This window comes from Sminthopsis crassicaudata, chromosome 3 (genome assembly GCF_048593235.1).
Source record: "Sminthopsis crassicaudata isolate SCR6 chromosome 3, ASM4859323v1, whole genome shotgun sequence".
Lineage (NCBI taxonomy): Eukaryota > Metazoa > Chordata > Mammalia > Dasyuromorphia > Dasyuridae > Sminthopsis > Sminthopsis crassicaudata.
The window spans coordinates 525,136,442-525,159,087 of record NC_133619.1 but is presented as its reverse complement, the minus strand read 5'-3'; the positions used below and the strand labels follow the sequence as shown (position 1 = coordinate 525,159,087).

The window sequence follows — 22,646 nt, the reverse complement described above, 5'->3', positions numbered from 1 at the left end:
ATTTCATCAACATTCACTGGTACATGGACTTATATGTTAAATGAGACAAAAAGTCATATTTGCTAAGTGCTTTGTTTGACTATTTCTTTTTAACTTTTTATTTCCCCTAGAGTGTGAGCATCTCATCCGAAGGATGTTGGTCTTAGATCCATCTAAGAGACTGACAATAGCCCAAATAAAAGAACACAAGTGGATGCTGGTGGAAGTTCCTGTACAGAGACCTGTTCTTTATCCACAAGAGCAGGAAAATGAGCCATCTCTTGGGGAGTATAATGAGCAGGTCCTGCGGCTAATGCATAGCCTTGGAATAGATCAGCAGAAAACCATGGAGGTAAAGAATCCGAAGCTATTTCCTGATTTGATTATACTTGGCATCCCTTAACATAATGTGAGAGATGCTGGTGAGTATAAGTAAGATAGCATAAAAGCCATCATCCTCAAGTAGCTTGGAAGAAAAGGCAAGTCAGCCATCTGAAGAGAGCAACAGATAATACCTGAGACAGCCAGAATAAGATCCAGAGGATCACCTCCAGATTGTTGGGCACATCATCTATGGAAGGCTTGGGTAAAGCTGGTGGGAAACCAGCAGAGGATCTATGATCAGAACTAACATCATGAAGTAGTGAAGTGATTATGCCTTTGCACAGTGCCTGGCATGTAGGTGCTCAATGAATGCTTATTCTCCTTTCTTTCTCCCCACCCCATCAGGATTGTAACTAGAATAAGTATTACTTAGTTTTTCTTTCACTTTACATCAGTCTCCTACTATCTGTTTAATTATATTATATTCATTGTGTCAGTCTCTTTCCTTTATACTTTCTACCAAAAAGAGAGAAGTGTTAGAGATAAGGACCTATACTTAACCATTCAGAAAAGAAAAAGGTGAAAAATAGCAAGTGAGTTATGGGAAGATAATTCCTAGAAGTTGGATGAAGTTATATCTCTATATTGAAAATGGTTGAAAATGAGTGAGAAATGGGATGGGAGGGCTTTAGGCAAGAAAAGGAAGAAAAGGGCAAAGAAAGCAAGAGAGAGAGAGAGAGAGAGAGAGAGAGAGAGAGAGAGAGAGAGAGAGAGAGAGAGAGAGAAAGAGAGAGAGAGAGAAATGAGAGGGAAATGAGAGGGAAAAAAAGAATAAACAAGTGAGCATATGAAACAGAAGATGTTAGTTTGATTTGGAAGTTTTAGAAATCATAGAACTCAGAATTCATAAAATGTTTACAAGTTGTTTTGTTCCTTCCAGAAAAGATGTTATTTTGGTAGGCTACATACATTCAGAAGGCTTTTGACAATAATTAGTGAACTAGGCTTAAGTTATTTTTTTGGAAGATGAGAACAAAAAGGAACTGAAAAATATTATGTAGTTATTTTGGAGATAAAGGCCTCCAGCCTTTCTTTCTCCACTGGAACTTCAGGGGCAAAATACAATTGCCTAGATATTTTTCTTTGCTTATTCTTATAAGAATCTAGAATGGTGGCTTGGAGGGCAAGAGGGTCCTACAGGGTTACTCTGGCTCTGCCAAAAGTTCAGTCCAATAGTCGTGCTTCTCTGTCTGATGGAACCATGAGCCAAAGGAGTAGTCACTCTGCTCTGTTAGGATCGGAAAAATGGGCAGGCCAGAAAATAAAAAATTGGAAGGGAGCTCCATTTTCAGAGTATCAAAAAATTGGACCACAAAAAACAAGAAGAAAAAATTACCTAAGAACACAAGAGTATCTCTTTAATCCAGCTCCTAGATCTTATCCTTAAATCAAATAAATTCCAGTATGTTTCTCCAAAATTTCATTGTTATTGATCTAGAATTATGAGTGGTTCGGTCCTATGTTAAAGCTACAAAACTAGTACTGCCCAGCTCAGATTGCTAACTAGCCTGATAGACATCAATGTTGCGACTATAGAATAATTGAGTGAAGGTTCTTGCATGAGGCTGGGAACTTTGTGTATGAAGAGTAGCAGGTTACCATTGATTACTTTTCATTTAAAGAAGCTAGTCAAATATAGAGAACTGCTATTTTCTTTTGTATCCTAAATGTTTGGACTTCACTTTAAGGCATATCTCACTGTGTCTTCATTTCCAAAAGTACATAATTGCCCCTGATTTTTTAGGAAAGTGTAGAAGCATGAACTTGATTAATTATGACATTTGGCCTTTGATATTTGGCTTCTCCTTTTCAGTCTTTGCAGAACAAGAGTTATAACCACTTTGCTGCTATCTATTACTTATTGGTGGAAAGGCTGAAATCTCACCGCAGCAGCTTCCCCGTGGAGCAGAGAGTTGATGCCCGCCAGCGTCGGCCCAGTACTGTCGCTGAACAAACGGTTGCCAAGGTAATTCATCCAGCTGATGGTCTTGCCTGGTACATATGCAATTATTTTGGACATATTTTTCATTGATTAGGAAAAAGTTGAGATTTGGCTATTTACATTTATATTATTTACTATAATACTTTTATATTATTTACTTTTACATTTATATTATTGACTATAATACCTTTTCATAATTCCTTTGATGGTATTTTAGAAGTTTCTCTTCCATTTTGTAGAAAGATTAATTGATTTCATAAATCAAAAGTTTTTTTTCCCCTTTCAGGCATTTCTAATCTTTTGGCTTTTTTGGTTGGCTTACAATTGATTGACTTAAGAGCATGATCTAGTCGTAGAGCTCTGATTTGGAGTGAAATCTGCACTTTTTTTCCCAAATCTGTCACTTATTAGCCATGTCACTAGCCAACATCCCTGCATTTATAGTGAGGAAAGGGTGTTGGTCACTGTGAAGCACCAAATAAATTTGAACTCTTTTTACATTTGATATTTGGCTCTTCATTTCCTTTCCTCCTAATCATAGTAATACATTACATTTGTAGAGCTTTTTTTTTTTTTTTTTTTTTTTTTTTAATAAATAAACCATTTCCATTATACTATTTCCTTTGATCCTGATGACAATTCTGTGAGGTCAATGGTACTAGAATTAGATGTGGTAACTGACTCAGTATTAAATGACACCTTTCTAAGGTCCCACAAACAAATAGTAGCAGAGCTGAGACTAGCACACATACCTTCTGATTTCCTTATCCAGCACTCTTTCCATTTCTTATCTCATTTGGTTCTCATAATTGCCCTATGAGTCAGAGGAGACATATATTTCTATGAAAGGGAAAAGGATTGCTAAGGTTCAAAGTGACTTGTCCTTACTGTGCTGTCTCTCTAAGCATGGGGGTTGTAGGTTTGAATATGTCTCATGTGCTTATTTTTCATAACGTTCTAGCTGGTATTGGTCCTTTCACAATATATAAAAAGAGATTAATACTGAAATATTCAGATCCATGATCTCATCAACATAGATATTATTTCCAGGGATGGTAAGCATGGCTCATCCATGCCTACTCTTCTGAGAAACTGTTATCTTATCCTTCCATAAGTTTGCCACAAGGAGAATAACTCTGCTTGGAAAGGCAGCCCCTCTTTCATGATAGGGGGGCAGAGAGAAGGGTCTAAGAATCAAGACTCCTAATATGAATAGTAGTATCTTGAGCAAGTCCCTGTCTCTGAACTTCTCTGAATATTAGTTTATTTGCTTTCTTTCTCTGACAGGAATATCTCATTGCTGTCACTGGCAGCTGATAATATATAAAATGTTTGAAAGCAGATGTTAAGAGTTTTTAAAAAGGTCATGATATATAACTTTAGAAGAATCTATTAGGGGAATAATGAGCTATGAAAAGCCAAATTTCTACAGACATTTTCAATTAATAAGCATTTTTTTTCTTTCTCTGCCCTCTTCTCTACACCCCTCTCTCCATGATAATGGGAGAGAATGAAGATCAAAACTCTGGTCACATATATATAGTCAAACAAAATAAATTTCCATTTTGACCATGTCTCTTCTGCATCTTGAGTCCCTCTCTTCTCTGTCAAGAAGTAGATAAACAATTTCATCATCTCTCCTGGAATCATGCTTAATCATTGCATTGATCAGAATTTTTATGGTTGTTAAATATTCTTGTTTTTGTTGCATAAGTTTTCTTCTGGTTGTGCTTACATTCTGCATCAGTTTATACACATCTTCCCAAGTTTCTCTCAAACCATCCTTTTTGTCATTTCTTATAATGTAATAATATTTCAGTTCATCCATATACAGTAATTTGTTCAACCATTTCCCAATTGATGGACTCCCTGTTTTGTTACTAGTTTTTCACTGCAACAGAAATAGCTATTATAAAATAGCTGCGTCCATGTATGTCCCTTTTCTCTCTCTTTGGACGTATGCTTAATGGTGATATCATTTTTTGGGCATAGTTCCAGATTGCTTTCCATAACAGATAGACTAATTAATAGTTCCACCAACAGTATGTTAAGGTGCCTGTTTTCCCATAGCCCCTCCAACATTTGTCTGATGTGGAACTTCACTTGTTTTGATTGGCAATATGTACAGCATTTTTTTATATAGCTGTTGATCACTTGAATTTCTTCCCTTGACAATTGATTGTTCATGTCCTAAAACCATTAATCAATTAGAGAATGAGAACCATCTTTTCTTTAAAGAGAGGTTTTTACAGATTTTATGTTTCACTTCTATATTCTATAATACCATGTAAAACACTAGTATATTCTTACCCTTTTACATCTGTGATCATGATATGATACTTGTTTGACAGCTATTTCAAGGAACCAAATATAATACCGCCTTTTTCTAATTTCATTATTCCTGATCCTTGAAAGATATCATCTTAAAATTTCATGAGACTTATAAGGGATTCAATGGAATTTAAATAATTAAGGTGCATCCATTCGAAATTTAAAGTCAAGTACCCCAGAACATTTGAATCAGCTTGGAAAAATTCTGAAGATCACCTGACAAGATAAGATGTCAGACACTGATACACAGTAGCATATGTATAACTTATATCAAATTGCTTAACATTTTAGAAAGAGAAAAGGGGAGGGAGGGAAAAAAATTGGAACTGAAAATCTTTGTCTTGATATATAATTTGGGGGGGTGAGGGATAAAATACTATTTTAAAATAAAAGAAATATGACTTTGCCAAGCAGGTAGATACTTTTGCATCCTTGTGGTGGCTTTTGAACGCAAAATAGTTCTTTGGTTGTCCCTCACATCAGGCAGTAGGAAAAACCATTTAAAAGATGTTTTTACTGCTTTATTAAAGAACTACATTAAAGAAATCCAATAAAATTTAGGGAGAAGTTTGTTTTTGCCAGAACTTCGTAGAAATTCAGTAGGTTTGGATTCATCTGAAATTTTTCCTTCATCTAACTAATGAGAGATATTTTGGGAGATAGTAGAACCAGCACATAATTAATGTGACCATATTCCCCCAGATTGTTTTATGTAGCCATATGATGATATAGTTTAAATTGGTTGGTTGTTGTCCTTTGTCCTCAAAGAGGTCCAAAAGACATCTCTATGTTAGAGTCAAGTTAAATATGTTCAACTATGGCTGATTAGACCACTCCAAGCTCAGAATGCTCTGCCATTGGTTGGGCCCCTATGAACATTGAGGGGGTTTCTCTAATTTCATGTTTCTTCTGAACTAATTTACTGTGCTTCACATGGAACATACCACTTACTCTGGTGAGGGCATGCCATGCTGGGCCAGCCTGTGCTGGTGTCTTCCATGTCATATGATCAATTCTAAAGTCCTTGAGAGTGTCCTCATATCTCTTTTTCTGACCACTTTGTGCATGCTTGCTTTGTGTGAGCTCTCCATAAAATAGTCTTTTTGGCAAGCATACATTTACCATTCAAACCATGTGGCCATGCCAACAGAGTTGTGCTCTCTGCAGCAGAGTTTGAATACTTGGCAGTTTAGTTCAAGAATGGACTTTAGTGTTTGTTATCTTGCCAAGTGATAGTTGAGATTTTTCCTAAGACAATTCAAAGAAAAGTGACTAAATTTCCTGGACTGGCACCGATATATTGTCCATACAGTGAATATAATTTAAGTAAACAAATAATAGGAGACTCAGAAACCTATTCATTCTGTTTTGCTGAGGCAATTGGGGTTAAGTGACTTGCCCAGGGTCACACAGCTAGGAAGTGTTGAGTGTCTGTGGCCAAATTTGAACTTCAGGGCTGACACTCTATTGTTCATTCTTTAAAATACCTTTTTCAGGTTCCATAATAACATTACGGAACCCCTAGTCATATCATAAAGAATAAACATTCTCTTTCATACTTTTTCTCTTTCATTCCTTTATTTTCTTTTCCCTCTTCCCCTCCCTTTTAATTCCTCTTCCTGTTTTGAAATTATTTCTCATGCCAGTCAGCCTAGAATGGCTAGCAGAAAGATGCAGTCAGAATCACAGGAAGCATTCTAAAGCAGATTCATTTTTCCTAAGTAAAACTCAATACCATATACTATTACTTGGGTGTAATGGACATAGAGGAGATAAATCTCATTTGAGTAAATAGTCTGTGAATTAATTTTTTTCCCTACTTTTACTTTCCACTGTCTTTTTCTTTTTTTTTTTTTGTCTTGTTGACTCCATCCATGGCCACAGCAATATCTCCTACCACACAAAAATATAAATATAAAAAACAACATGGGATACGTGTTCATAGGTCTATTCAAAATGTCTTTTGCCCTCTGACAAAATTATGCTCCACAACTTGGAATTTTAGAAAAAATCAAGAGACCAACATACAGCATTGGGACAATCTAATGTGTCAGATAACTTCACAACTCATATATGTACCTTATTAATGCTAAACATATCAGACTCTTCATATTATATATGAGGGAAAATCTACAATTCCAACACTTACCAATATTATTTGCACCCAAAGAATATTATTTTATTGATTTTTTTTTTTTTGGTGATAGATTGTATTTATTTTACCAAAATATATCCTTTTTGCTCTTTAGGCACAAACTGTTGGTCCCCCAATGACCATACGTTCACAGAACATGAGACTGTTGAGGTCCCCCATCCTTCCTCAAACATCAAACGTGGAGGCCTTTTCCTTTCCAAATTCTGGATGCCAGGCCGAGGCAACATTTATGGAGGAAGAACGAATTGATACGCCAAAGGTACAGTGTGCTCCTATGTAGTTCAGAGCCGAATTGTGGTTCCCTCACAGCATTCAGCAGTGGCAGTTTTTCACTGATACAGACTGGGAGGCACTACAAAAAGAGTCATCAGAAAATACCAATGGTAGACCTCTGCACTAATCAATGACATATTTTCCTAGTTTGGAACTTTATTTTGTGCCCTAAAACTGAGTAAGGAATTCAGTGTTATATCTCCATGTTACAGATAAGAACACTATTTGCCCTTAGTCCTATTATCAGTCATTGTTGGAGGCAATGACTCGGGGTTTCCTGACTTTATATTCAACATTCTATCTACTAAGCAGGTCTTCTTCAATTTTTTTTCTACTCCCTTTTAATGCAATGAGACCCCATATGGGGTCCTGAATAATAGTTTAAGAAGCTGGCCACCAAAGCATATTGTTTCTGAAAAGCTGTTCCTCAAGGATACAGGTCTCTTCTCATTTTTTTCTTAGTGGGTTGTGGGGTTCTTATATTTTGGGGAATTTTTTGAGGGAAACCAGAAGCAAAAAGTACTTCTGAAAACTTGTGAAATAATTGTTTCAAAGGACAAAGTTTGACCTTCTTCGTTGTTCCCACTATTCCCTGATCATCTATGGCTGTAAATCCATGAAACTGTCTTCTTGCTACTTAAATACATGGAATTTGGATCATTTTTGAAGGAGATGAATTTTTTGCACATCGCATTTCAGATGGAGAGCAGACAAATTTAGTGATAGGATGTGAAACCAAAGCAGTATTTTGAATAAGACATGAGATTGAGCTGCTGCCCCCTATTAGAGATAGAAATGGTTGCCATTTGGGTGATAGACTTTTCTTTCCCTAGTATTTCATACCTAGGAGGTTTGTATGTCTGCTTAGAATGCTGTTCAATATACCCTATGAGCTACCTCCCTTCCTACTTGGTTGGGAAGCCATTTTACTCTATTCTTTACATGCTGAAAATCTGGACATAAATTATGAGGGAAAAGATAAGAAGGGACTCCTTCCCCCCAAAAATACCCAACAACTCACCCCTTTTGAAATCCTGAGAAAAGACAAGCATAGAGTATAAAAGTTTCATCTATGAGGGCAGCAGGCCCCAAACATGCAAATAGGACACTGTCTGCATTAGAGTGAACTATTTTAAAGCCCGTGTGTTTTATTGTAACTAGGGAACAAATTGAAAATGATTAGGGGGAAGATTTAGAATGCTACTTAATGCTTTTGTATGAAGGTTACAATTCTAAAATCTTGGTATAACTCTGCCATGCAAAGTAGTAGGCTCATTTTTTGCCTGTTATATTTCTGTTTCTGTTAGCTTATTCTCCTCCTTACTGCCTCCTTTGGGATCTATAAATCACTACACATAGAAACTTTTAGAACCTTAGAAAACTGTAGTGAACAGACTCAGTCAATGGCACACTCCTTGCTTCTCTCAGTATTTAAGAAGTTGGATAACCACTTGTTGGGGATGGTAGAAAGGAGATTTGAATAAAAGTTGAAATAGATAATTCCTGAGATCTCTTCCATTCCTTCAACTCTATGGCTCTGGTGTATCATCTAATATGACTACAACTTATCTTCCTGTTCCTTTTGATTGGTATGCATCTGATTACAAATTTTCACCTGTGATATTTTTTAGGAAGCATTTTGTAACCTTGTATATTCAGAAATTTCATTTCTGTCCTCAGTAACTGACATTTATACTAAATTTCAATGGGACTACATCTTCCTATGATTATTATTCAGACCTGTGATCTTCAAAGGTATGAGAACTCTCAAGTTCCAAACCCAGAGGAACCAAGATAGACTTTAAGGAGGCTCTGTGGCTTGACAGAGCACTCTTAACTTGGAATTTGAGGACATGAGGTAAATAGTGGTCCAGTTTTACATGTATGTCTTTAGAAAAGTTACTTCACTTCTGCAAGCCTTGGTTTTATTATTTGTGAAATAAATAGGGTTAGACTAGATGCCTCTGTGCTCCAAATCCCATGATCCCTTCTCATCCAACCTCTTGATTATTTACAGCTGTCTAAAACATGCTAGAGAGACTGCATTCAAGCCTGAGGCCATTAGTAAATTGTGTTGCTTTTAGTATCCTGCATCTGTATCTATAATAGTTATAATGATTATTTTGATAGCAGATTACAGCTGATGGTTTTATAAAGGTTTTAATGTTTGCAATGCCCTTATATATTGCTTCTTCTAAAGCTCACAGTATCCCTAGAATGGAAATACTTAAAAGATATTATTATCCCTTGTTTAGAGATGAGAAAACTGAGTCTCAGAGAATCAAGTGACTTGTTCATGTGTTTACTCAGCCATTAAAGGTGCCAGTAAGATGGTAGTAAAATCCATAGCTTCCTTTCCTCAGATTCAGTATTCTTTCTGCTGAGCTGCCTTCATTTAGCTAATCAGTCCCAGTACATTGACTAGCATCAGTTTAGGGTCATGAAAAAGTAGTACTTAGTAGTCTCATTTTTAGTTTGTAGAATCAACTTTTGCTTGTATTTGTTGTTTTGAGGATGATAAGTTCTACAAAGAAGTATTTCTACATATTTCATAATCATTTCTGTTTTCATTTTGAGGGGACCATAAGGGCCAATAATAAGATTTTCCAAATCACCATCCCTCTTCTGCCAGCCAAAAGGAAGAAAATTGAGCCATGAATAAAATGGGATAGTGATGAATTTTCATAGACATTAACATTTGTTTCAAAATATTGTAGTACAATGTAGATTTTGTTTCTGCTATTTTTGCTATAAATGATACTATTCACTGGCACAAGAACTTATTTCTCAAGCATCTTTTTCTATGAAAGAAATAGAAGTTATATCCCTTGTTGATAGGATCATTGACTATTGTGAGTCCTGTTTGTGACCTAAACATTTTAGTGGCTTGTGAACTGAGTTCAGGGAGAGGGAAAAAAAGTGACTTTCAAAGAAATCTCTCCAGGTCCTGTTACATTTCAAAAATCCTCTGATTTGCATGCCTCAAGCACCAGAGATTTTTTTTCTAGAACAAAATACCCTATTTCTAATAACAGATATCACACAAAAACTGCCAGCCATTTTTGCCACAGAATGTCCAAAGTGTTAAAAGTGTTGAGAAGAAGAAAATCCCAAACTGCTGTTGAAAGCATTATTATATCCCATTTCATCTGCTCGCTAATCAGTCCAACTGCCAAGCGAAGATGTCTTTCGTTCCCAGTATTACACAGGCATTTTTTATTGTTGCTGCAAAGGTTTACAATGTATAATGGCACCTTTGCCCATTTTAATGCCAGAATAAGATTGTCTGTGCCAAACATAGTAACTTCTCTTGGTTCTTTTGCCAATCTGGCAAAGGAGGAGAAGAGCACTGGCAACATCTTGGATGATATATTTAGATTTCATGATGCTACTCCCCCCCTATAATGGCATGAAATAATGAAAAGAAAGCGTGCAGTGCTTGGAGTGAGGAAACTGGTCCAGATTTCAATCTTGACATTTATAAAATAGATAATTACATTCAAGTCATTTAACATCCTTGAGCCTTGCTTTCTCCATCTGTAAAACAGGACTGATATTTTCACTGCCTACTTCAGTGTTCTTGGGGGGAAAGTAAGCCTTATAACTATATAAATGGGAATTGTTATAGCCAAATTGAAGACAGACTGAGGAGAATAGAAGCTTCCTGCGACAAGAGCAGCTGAGCCATAACCAGAGACTGATTGTCATTTTTTAACACATTCTTAAACTTGATCAAGCCATGGGGCATCAGAGAATTTCTTCTCCTGATCTTACTACCTTGCCATTTAACTGCTTGTTGTTAATGAAAGAAGGATATGGTGTAAAAAAGAGCAGATTCTGAAGTGCTGATGAGAGCAAGAGTTTCTTCTGGCTAATCTCTCCACCATTACCTGGTTGTTTTTGGCAGACTGGTAGTTGTTCATTCTATCTTGAGGGTAATGGTCTTGACTTGCACACAAATTAAAATTTAAGTGAAGCAGAGCTGCAACCAATAGTAATGCCTATCAAACTTTCTATCTCTATCATGCAAGAAGCAAAAATTCAATATTGCTTTTTTCCAGGAGTCACTTCATTGGTAGCAATTTTTTTGAGTAGTTGTAACAGATCCACTAAGATATCCACATCAGGTCTCTGCTCACTAGTAAGATTTTAATAAAAGTTACAAATTCAAAATTGTTAAGGAGCAAAATACTTAGCCCTTTCTCCATTCTCTGGGCTTTGCAGTGAGATCGTATTTGCTCTCTCTCTTTTGTCCTTGAAGCCCCTCAGACAAAGTAGGGGCTCAGTAAAATGAATTGTTACTTGCTTGGTTGAATGAGTAGTTACACTGGTCTCAGAAGCCAAAGTGGGAGTTAAAAGATGCTTCTCAAGCATCCACTTGGTTTTGAAAGTTTTAGCCACCCAAGAAAGAGAGAAACCAGGGAAAGTCCAATCTGGGAACAGAAGTAGCTTATGAGGGTGAGAGTTCTGGGGTACCAGGGGCCTGGGTAGGCCCTGAAGAAACACTCCCTTTGAGACCTCACTTGACTTCTTCTCTAAGTGCTTTTTCTTTGAAATGTAGCAGCAACTTCCCTATTCCCAAGGATGGCACAGCCCCAAAGCTATTTTCATGGCATAACCTCTGCACAGGCAAACAAAGGTCTTAGTCACCCAAGTCTCCCTCTCCAAATAAAGAGCCTAAAATTCCTCCAAGATGATTGGCTACAGGGAAAGGGCAGTTTCTGGCACAGGAAGGTCCCACGTCACCTCACATATGAGTCTATCCTGTTTCCAAAGGAAATAATTATTCTACACCATCTTCCAGGTGAAAGTGTTTCTTAGAGCTGAGTGCCCCTCTGACTGGCTGTTCTAAGAAGTTGTTCACAGGGTATACACGATTACACAAAGGGGGAACAGTAACAAGACAAAGATTTGCTTTTTCTTGGAGCTTTTACTATCCAGGAGAGAGCCAGACTATAGTTTCCTTCTGGATGTGTCTGTCCACCCTGTATTAGATCTTTCAAGTATAAGTGGGCTTTCTTGGCAATAGCTTCTAAAAGCTTGGCTTCACTATGCTAAATTCTACTCTCTGAGCAAGACAGAGCTAAGCTCTGCTGGAAGTTATATGTAGATTATTGCATATGTTGTTTGTGGAAAGTGAGTTCAGTACTCTGGCATTCATTAACTTCTCCTGGATTTGGGAGCATGTAAGTCACTTATTATTCTATAATGGGAGACCTGAACATTTAGAATATTATTTCATGTCTTTGTTGTGTTGCTAACCTCAAAAGAGAATGTTCACACTTATATACTACAGGTACATAGGACCAATAAAAGCTAAATCCAGTGGGCAAGGACTATGGTTGTGAGCACAAAAGTATGCTGGAATGCTTTAGCATAATTCAAAACGTGAAGAATATTGGACATTCTTCCTTCCTGAATAGTACAACAAATGTACTCTTGTTCCTCACTATTGCTTTGTTTCTTCTCTTCCTTTTCCCCTCTCAAAAAATTAAAACAAAAACCTGGCTAATTTCAATATAGAGTGTGCCTGAGAAGGTAGAACCACAGGAAAGAACAACCTCAATGAAGATGCTAATTTGTGGTAGAGCAGGCCTTTATCTTGTGGAGAGCACACAGTGGTCTTGTTGGAATTTTTGGTCCACAAAATGCCATGTGAGGTTTCCATATTTCAGTCCGTTTACAACTGGCTTCCATGTCTGTACTCCCTTGGGGCAGCTAAAAGGCACAGTAGATAGAGTGGCAGGGCTTGTTGTTAGAAAGACTTAATTTTCTGAGTTCAAATTTAGCCTCAGACACTTACTAGCTGTGTGACCCTGGGTAAATCACTTAACCCTGTGTACCTCAGTTTCTTCTTTTGTAATGAACTAGAGAAGTAAATGGCCAACCATGCCAGTGTTTTTGCCCAAAGAACCCAAATGGAATCAGTCAGACACGATTGAAAACTGACTAAACAACACCAGCTGTACCATCTTTTTTTACAGAAACATCTAGTGTTTCAACAGAGCAGTGGCTGACGATTTTCACTCTTACACTCTTGTATTGTAGGTGAATGGTTGTCTGCTGGACCCAGTGCCCCCCATAATGATGAGAAAAGGTTGCCAGTCTCTGCCAAGTAATATGATGGAGACATCTATCGATGAAGGAATAGAGACAGAAGGGGAGTCGGAGGAAGACCCCAGCCATACATTTGATGCTTTCCAGTCAACACGTTGTGGGCAACGACGTCACACACTGGCAGAAGTGACTAATCAGCTAGTCATGATGCCCGGAACAGGTATGTGTTGGGATAGGCATCAGGCCTACCTTCACTATTTAAATTGTATCCTTACCATCTGAGAGTTAAGAATCAACTATTAAGTTTTAGTCTGTATTTAGACCAGATAGCAATAAGATAAAATCCTAGAACCCAGTATATCTGGAGCTTTAAAGGAGTTCTCATCTTCTGATGCTTTCCCCATATTCTGAAAATTTGGAAGTTGGAAAAATAGTTCATTTCATCCTTAGAAGATTTAGCCTAGGAACTTGAAAAGTTTACAGAATTGCTGGTTTATTAGTTATCTGGCTGTGCTATGCAGCACATGCCCAGAGAAAGATTTACAGTTGTTGCTTATATGTGCTTTGTTGGTTCTTGAAGGAAAAGTCTTTTCTGTGAACGACCACCCTTCCTTGGGCAGTGTGGATTCTGAATATGACATGGGATCCATTCAGAGGGATCTGAACTTTCTAGAGGACAATCCATCCCTGAAGGACATCATGTTGGCCAATCAGCCCGCTCATCGCCTGACCCCTCCTTTCATAAGCATACGGCCAGCCAACCCAGCCATGCAGGTTCTGAGCTCCCAGAAACGAGAGGCCCACAACAGGTCCCCAGTGAGCTTCAGAGAAGGCCGGAGGGCGTCAGATACCTCTCTCACACAAGGTATCTCTCCTCTACTTTTCTACCAGTTCTCAAAATAAGTGGGGCTTTGTAATCACATTTGGTGTTTGTGATGGGTTTGTATTTGTATTAGTTATTTGCTATATAAGGCCTTGGGTATTCATCTGGGTTATTGTTTGTGTGTTTGTTTAGGACTTGTAGCATTTAGACAACACCTTCAGAACCTGGCTCGAACCAAAGGAATTCTTGAACTGAACAAAGTCCAGTTGCTTTATGAACAGATGGGGTCAGAGGCAGAACCTAACTTAGCATCAGCATCTCCTCAGCTCCAAGACCTTGTTAGCAGTGCCTCACAGGTGGGTATCCTAGGCCCTTTAGATAATGAGTGTGAATCCAAGGCATGCAATAGTTCTGGAAAGACATTCCTCCTTTCCTGGAGCATAAGGGATCTTTTATAAAAAACATGTAATTGTAAATAATTTCCCCTTCTGTCCAGAATCTTTAGGTGAGCATCTGAAGGTTAATCAGACCTCCTTCTTATAGTTAGCTGAACATCACTAAAACCACCACAGAACTAAGCATTCCCAACTAAATACCATAGTTTAGATCTCTGGAGTCATAAATTTTTCATACAAAAGATACTATGTCCTCATACCATCCACATACTATTTTATCTACTAAAGGCTCTTTGGTTTGCAATTAAGGAACTATGGTCTCCAAAGATCAAGACTTTAAATAACCCAAAGTGCCATAGTGAGGCCATATAGAAGCATGCATAGACTTACACTTTTAGCATGTTACCAGTAGTGAATTGGATATTAAAGATGGCATAAAAGGTGTCAAATCAGCTAAAGAGAAATTGGGCTAGTAAAAGTCATAGGTGATCATTCTTTGTGCTACATTCTACCCATGGTAGTCAGGAGCCTTCAAGGAAGACTTTTCCTCTGTTCTCTCCATACTGCATGATGGAGAGTTGAGATTCTTCTTGATAACCCTTATGATTACTGAAACTGAAACTTTTGCAGGGAATTTAAAGTTGCATTTCTTTCTCTTCTTCCCCTCATCAGGAGGAAGCCATTCAGCCACAGGAAAACACCTCTGTTTTTTCTAACAGTGTGCATCCACAACTGTCTAGACGGCAAAGCCTAGAGACTCAATACCTGCAGCATAGACTCCAGGTGGGATGCTTCCCCTTCATTCTCTGCCAGGATTATCCGTGAGCAAAACAAACATTTGCTCTGAGTGGTGGTTATTTAGAGCTTCTGAATTCCTCATCATCATGTACTTTTTGTGGTTTGGGGGAATGTAATTAGACCCATGCTCTGATCAAAATCTGTCATCAAGTGCCCTAGGAAAATAAATGTCCTTCGGGTATTGATTGTTCAGGGGCAACCTGGCCATCCGTGTTCTCCAACTGACCCTAATTTGAAAAAGTAAATGACTTGTTTTTCAAATCTGGTAAATCCTTATTGTACTTGTACAAATTATAGAAATGCTTAACTAAGGAACAAGAAGGGTCAGAGCTGAAAATGGCTGTCAGTTCTCCTATTCCATCTTTACATATAAGACTCTGTTGCCTTCTTGTTAGTGACTTAATTAATGAAATATTAGTCTTGTATCCTGCAAAGATTATTGCTAATTCTTTTTCAAGATTATCCTATAGGCCCAAGAAATCTTAATTGATATATCTTGGTAAGCTCATTTTTTGGAGTTCTCTTATTCAAATGTTGTTTCAGAAGCCTAGTCTCCTGTCCAAAGCACAGAACACCTGCCAACTTTACTGTAAGGATCCTCCCCGAAGCCTGGAGCAACAGCTGCAGGAGCACAGGTGAGGGACTTTGACCACAGGAGTCACTTCTCCTGGCATAGCTCACTGGAGAATGTATTTTCTGTGAGACTCTCTAATTAGGAGAGCTACTGGTTCTGCAGTACATTTACAGAAGCATTTATCCAGTTAGGAATAACAGGCATCAATTGTGTTCCTTCATCCTTTAGGGTTTTTTCTGTATTCTGCTGTGGTCAGTTTCTGGAGGGGTCAGTGTAAACCAAACAAGGTGCTCAGTGCCCCAAAGATGGAACTAGTCAGGCACACCTTCAAGGCCCATTCTTAGCCCCTCTGGAGACTGCCTAAGGAATGCATTTTGGTCAGGATTAATTTCCTCAAGTCTTTAGCTTCAGAAACAAAACTCCCAGCTTTGAGGAAGGCCAGGGACATATCCCTACTCAAACACTGGCAGTGGCTGGTTCCCTGGGACAGTTTTTGTCTTGCTAGCAGGTGGTTATTATTTGGCAGTTGGGCACAAACCTGGCCCTGCATATGCTGGAGCCTCTGGCAGGAAGGGGGAGAACCAAACACTGGTATTAGAGGTGAGGGAGAGTTGCTATTGTTGCTTTTTTCCTGGGAAGAAAGGAGGTTGGAGAACTTGGGTTCGTCTTCATTTTCATTAAAGAGAAAGTCTCTTGAGGTATTAATTCCTTCCTTTTACCCTCTTGATTCAGGCTCCATCAGAAGCGTCTCTTCCTCCAGAAGCAGTCCCAGCTGCAGGCGTACTTTAACCAGATGCAAATAGCAGAGAATTCCTACCCCAGGCCAAACCAGCAGCTGCCACTTCCCCATCAGGAGCAGCTCTCCAGTCCTCCGCCTCAGCCACCCCAGCAGCCCCAGTTCAGCTTGGCCCAGTCACTGAGCCCAGTCCTGGAGCCTTCCTCTGAGCAGATGCAATATGACCCCTTCCTCAGCCAGTACCATAAACTGCAGCTACAGCCCTTGCCTTCCTCCCAGGTTCCCAGCTCCCCTCCTCCACTGTCCTCCCCACTGCAGCAGCAGCCGCCACAGCCGCCAGCAGCACCCCCGCCTTTAGCATTTTCTTATCAGACTCGTGAGCTGTCAGGTGCTGCCCCCCCTGAGCCAGACTATCCGACCCCCTGTCAGTATTCCATGGACCCAGCTCAGCAAAGCAATGTAGCGCCTCCGGACTCTCCCAGGAGTTCTGGGCCAAGGGAGTCCCCTTCCAGCTACGACCCATTAACACTCTCTGAGCTGCCTGGACTCTTTGATTGTGAAATGATGGAGGCTGTGGACCCCCAGCCCAGTGGCTATGTCCTTGTGAATTAGCCCCAGCACGCACAGTGTTCATGTCAGGAAGCGGGGCAAAGGAAAAGAGTGTGAATTTTTGTTTTTATTCCAACCTTGAAATTCACAGCTTATTTTCCTGCATTTCCCCTGGTGGGGAAATGTCAAGTTGCTCAGCTGGAACCATCGGGGCCTGGATGAGGCTGGATGGTTAAGTTCAGCTGGCCTCGTCCACAGGAGCTTCAGAGGCAGGTACTGAACGTAGTTGTTAGGCTGAAGATCGTGCCCTTTGGGCAAACAGAGTGAACTGGAGGGAGACTCAGCAAACATTTTTGTGGGAAGAAAGGAATTCACGACTTCATTTTATACCAGGCTATACCAGTCAATTATCAAGGAAAACCTGGTGAAAGCAAGAATGTGGCATGGCCTATTTCCTGGCAATAAAAGCAATATATTTTTCACTGAAATAAAGCAACAAAGTGTTAGGCGCTAAAAGGAAAATCAAGAATGCTTGTGGATTGTGGGTACACAGGTGATTTTTAAAGAAAGTGGTATTGTGGCATTGAATTGTGGTGTGATGAGCTTTGTTCTTTGACTAATAAGTAAATAATAGCATTTCACCGATGTTGGGAGAAGCTAGAGATGAACCCCGTGGCCGGAAGTGGCGCATCTCCTCAGAAGCAGCAACCCCACAGAGAGGGACCAGGCCTGCCGGGCTCGGGCCCTAAGGACTGCTGTGCTGTCAGAGCCCTGTTCTCCAGAGGCGTCCTCTGTTTCACAGAAAGGAGAAGCACCCGCAACATCCTGAAGGCCGGCCCTGGGCTGCAGGAAGGGAGATTCTCTCACAGCCCCTTTGGGAGCCTCCTGGGTCTCTTAGAAAGTAATAGCTGTACTTTAAATTTACACTCTCCATCGCTAGTGGTTTATTAAGCTTTGTTTGTCAGACAGCGGTGTGAGGTTTTAGCGCACATTAAGGACAGGCCAAGTCGGTGTGGCCGCCCTGTGGAGCGGTGGCGGCCCCACGCTTTCCAGCTTCTTCTGTGGTCGGCAGCGCACCGTCATATCCATGCTGAATCCAAAGTCACATCAGGGGGGCTGTTCCACCATGTGGGATACAGAGGGCTCACCTCCTCTGCCGCTCTGACTTGCTTATTGGCTTGAAATGTTGAACGTATGACAGCAATATTCAAAGAACTCTGGATGTGGTAACTATTTCACAGCAGACCATCTGCCAGTCACTTGACATTCATCAGTAGAACTTAACCTCACCTCAGACCTTAGAATTTATCAAAAATGACTCAAAAGCAGCTGCGATTGCAAAGTTTCCTGTATACCTAGAATTAGTGATTACTCATGTGGACAGTGTCACCCAAGTGTTAGAAATTCAGTATTATGTGGAATAATTAGCCCTGTCCTCAGAGTGGCTGCTCCCAAACAGAGCAAATGAGCCCCCCAACACAAAGATTAGGGATCCTGCTATAATACATGAAGAGGCTTTTTTTTTTTTTTTTTGTTATAAAGTCCCACAGGGGAACAAATGGGATAGAAACCAAGGATACCATTTAAACTGCCCCCGTCTACTTTCCCCTCCACAGTGGTTGGCTCAGTAGGGTCAGCTCATCTGTCTTTGTGTGCTTAACGTTCTGGGCAAAGACAAGGGCGGACAAAGATAAGTGGCCCTGACAGAAAAAAAGATAGAAGGATAGAATAATCTTGTCATAACTAGGAAGAACTACTAGTCTTCATTTCTCTAGAAAATGTGTGCAGGGAAGCAGGGTTTTTACACTCAAGGCATGAATATGTGCATAGAATTGGCAAAGGTGATCAGAGGTGCTTCTGGGTAGGACTACCTAGAGGTTGTTACATTTTAAGATTCCATAGAACTTAAGCCAGAAGGAAGAAAAATTTGACATAAATAGCAACAGTTGCCTTACATTGCTTCCTGATTTGCTAGGTGACAGTCATTTATTTTATTCATTGTGTTCTAAGATATGATCTCTAACTGCTTCAAGTCTGCAAACAGTTGTGGATCCTAAATGGCTTGATATGTTTAGATTGAAGGATGGATGTGTTTTCAAAGATGTACTAGTGTTGTTCTCTGGTGTTTATGAAATAGAAATACTTTCCATTTTGAACATAGGAACCATTTCAGAAGCATAGCAATTCTGTTGATTACAGAATTATATCTCTCTTCTTTCTCCATATCTCTTTCACTCTGACTAAATCTCTCCAGAGGCCAGGTGAGTAGCAGACTGTCCCAAAGAATCAGCATGGGGGTCACAGGGCACTAAAGACACCCATTCAATGGAAAAAGAAGTGGAAAAGTTATTCCAAGATTTAAAGATATGAAAGACGGGAGAAACAGTGCAACATTCAACAATGCAGGGCCTAAAAGTATTACCAAATAACTGAGCTTGGCAGCAGAGCCTTTCTACATAGCTGGTCTTTGTAAACCAAATACCAGTGTTTCAGGGAGAGATCAATAAATTCCTGTAACAATCTGTATTTACTGATGTTTCAGCTGATAAGTAGGGAAGATTCTTCCTACTGTTAGTTAGCTCTACATGATTTAGGTCATTTGCTCTGTTCCTTAACCAGTGACCTGTAAACTCCATATAGTTTTCTTTAAACAAATATTAAAATAACACTAAAAGGACATAGTACCACTGTATATTGATGCTACTTTGAAATAGCTGCTTCTGTTTGCGTCTGTTTAACATTAGCAGAGTGTACACTACTGTATAGTAATTTTTAGCTTCATTATCTTGTAATAAGATGCCTCTGAAGAAACTTTGGTGAGATATATATGGGGTAAAAATTTCACATGGAGGAAAGTGCAATATGTGTGTGGTACATTCTTTTTTTTTTTCTTTTAGATCTTGGGGATTAGTTTTTGCTTTGGGGGGAAAAATGGCACCACTATTGAGGTGCATTTATCTTTAGTATTTACTAAATATGATATGCTGGACCCTGTAAAGCAATTACAGTGTATTTCTAAATAAAGAGGACAGATCTACTTTAAATTCGGTGGTGGCTCAGCTGCACACCAGTAGGCCCAGAGTCGGCGCCAGCTCTGCCCCTTCCTTTCAAACATTACTTTCTGGCCATTTATGACTTAAAAGATGGACAGAGGACAAAATGGATGTCTTCCCTGGTAGCCCTCCTTATCCAAGTAACAGAAAACCAACACTTGGACTATCACCAAGAGAGAGATGATTCAGCCCATCCTAAAATCATTTTACACCCAGGACCTCTGCCTCACACCTTACACCCACCTTGATAGGGATGAAGGAGAAGAGAAATTGAAACCATCCCTATTGGTACCTTTTTCCCCTTGGAAACAATTGACAAAATCAAGGAAATATTGGGGAGGAGGTGCTTTTTAGAGTATACATCAAAACATTATTTAAGGGATTGAGAGGACCCAAGGTTACAATTAAAACATGCACCTTTTTTTCCCTTTTAGCTTCATGATTAGTAGGTCCCTTCCTGAAATCAGTTACTAAGAAAGCAGCCTGGAGCACAGCATGGCACTGAATACTAGTATTATCTGGACCCATCAGGTAGTTATAGTAATATTGGCCTCGGAAGAAACCACCATTCATAATGAGGTAGTAACCCTCTTCTTTGGTGGTTAAGAACCTGTACTAGAAGTTACCTTTGTACTACTGCAAATTATCTTAGAATCATAAGTTTTTGTTTGTTTATTTGTTTTTTGGCACTAAATACAGCTCATCCCTAAATCTTTAAAGGAAAAATACTTAACATTACTTAGACTCTGGGATAAAGATAATGGTATATTATTCCCAACATTTCCAGTTTAGTCCTGTTGCAATTAGTTAAACTCATTTATGCACAGACTCATTGACACATCCCCCAGGTAGGTGTAGGATTATGGAAAATTTCATTTCCTTGATGCAATTTCCTTTAGATATCATAAGAGCATCACAAACTACCTACATTTTAAGCTCCTAATGCTTTCTGCATGCTGTTCAGAAGTCAATGTCAAACTCTTCTACTTTAGCTCACTGTTTAAAATAAGTTCATGCTCTGAATAACTTACATTCCAAACCTGATGAGTCATTAACTTTTAAAAAGCAACACTGATGTAATTTACCAATATTAGTTTTACAGGTCTAGTACAATTTCAAAAGCTTAGTTCCCAATTTTAACCATTCTTGTACTCTTAAACATCAAAGGTGGGGAAAGAGGGAGGATAAATATTAGGATGGAATAATGTTGTCTGCAGAATTCGTTGCTCCCTCTCTACTTTGGGAACCATCATCTCATTTTAACAGACTAACTCAGAGGCAGATGATGTCTCTTCTGAGACATTCAGTGACATTAAGCAGGTGATCATCTGTGATAAATGAGTATATAGCATGATTTTAAAGAGGTGATTCATATATTACATCATTAAGATTCCCTGCTTTGGCCTGTGTGATCCCATTGGAAGTCAGAGGGGTGGAGTCAACACTTCTCAATCCCTCCCAATTCTGGATACCATGTCTTTACCCTCCTGTATATCATCCCGTATTCTTGTTCTGCTACATTTTCTCCTAAGACAACATTCCTGTGACTTGACTGTTTTTAAATTTGTCCTATTAAAGCTTTAGAGAGTTTAACTGAGGAATTTTAAACTTCAGCTAAAAAAGGTTTCAAACCCACACCTCTTCAGACAAGATTCCCTGCTACAGATGGATGTTTTGGGAAATTAAAAAAAGAATTTGCTTTGATTGGACAAAAACATCAGATCCTTTTGGAGAAAAGGTTGATATTTTAAAACAGGTAAAAATACATGGTATCATTCAGAAAATGGTCCCAAACATAAGCAGTATTAAGTTGACAAAAGTCATTCAAATGGTTTACCACTATATCTAAACATGGTCTAATATTTAGATAACATTCAGACCATATCTAAACTGAATTGATTTTTTACCTAGCCTAAGGCAGTTCCACTGAAAACAATATACAATTGTTGGCAAAATATGAAGTCATATGATGGAAAAGGAAGAATATAGCAAGAATTCGATTTTACTTTCTCTACTGCAATAAAAACAAGTTATGTTTCTCTATGGAAAAGGACAAAATAAGCAGCTTTTATTTCTGAGGGTGATTATTTTTTGAGCTGGTCTGTTAAGTTAATTTTGATTGATTAAATATTGTTAATGATGAGTTTTTCCTTTCTTCAGTTTAGGTTTTTAGATTTTTTGATGAGTTTGTTGATTTGGGATATCTTGAAAGCAAATCACAACTCTAATGTAAAAAAAAAAAAATCAAAATGTATTCCCATCACCACTCAGTGTTAGGAAATTGTTGAAAATGCAGTGATCTTTGTACCAAAAGGTAATTTAATGGGGTTATTTCCTGCAAGGAGAATGTTTTTATATGTAATCCCTATTGAATTAACAGAAAATAAAGGCAACGGTGTTTTTATTAGCACTTGAGTGAGCTGCATTTCAAAGGGGCCTGACACTCCAAGGCCCTTGGACTGATTGGTATCTGTTCCACTGGCTTAACTCCTTTGCAGTAAAGACCCTACATGGCATTGTAAATGTGTTGGGGGGAGGGGGTTGTCCTATGAGCTCCAGAGCTTATTTCAGGCAGCAAAGTAGAGTGGATAATGTGC

General features: G+C 38.9%; 1 protein-coding gene across 2 annotated transcripts in view; it reads left to right on the top strand.

Moving 5' to 3' along the window:
* SIK2 (salt inducible kinase 2) overlaps positions 1–19,673 on the top strand; it is a 140,073-nt gene extending 120,400 nt beyond the window's left edge. For both annotated transcript variants that reach the window (XM_074304289.1, XM_074304290.1), the window contains 9 exons: positions 111–331; positions 2,177–2,329; positions 6,886–7,050; positions 13,113–13,341; positions 13,702–13,986; positions 14,137–14,300; positions 15,012–15,122; positions 15,681–15,772; positions 16,444–19,673. In XM_074304289.1, the coding sequence (XP_074160390.1) occupies positions 111–331; positions 2,177–2,329; positions 6,886–7,050; positions 13,113–13,341; positions 13,702–13,986; positions 14,137–14,300; positions 15,012–15,122; positions 15,681–15,772; positions 16,444–17,059 (2,036 nt within the window). In that variant the 3' untranslated portion in view covers positions 17,060–19,673. The remainder of the gene's footprint in view (positions 1–110; positions 332–2,176; positions 2,330–6,885; positions 7,051–13,112; positions 13,342–13,701; positions 13,987–14,136; positions 14,301–15,011; positions 15,123–15,680; positions 15,773–16,443) is intronic.
* The last annotated feature ends 2,973 nt before the right edge of the window (positions 19,674–22,646 follow it).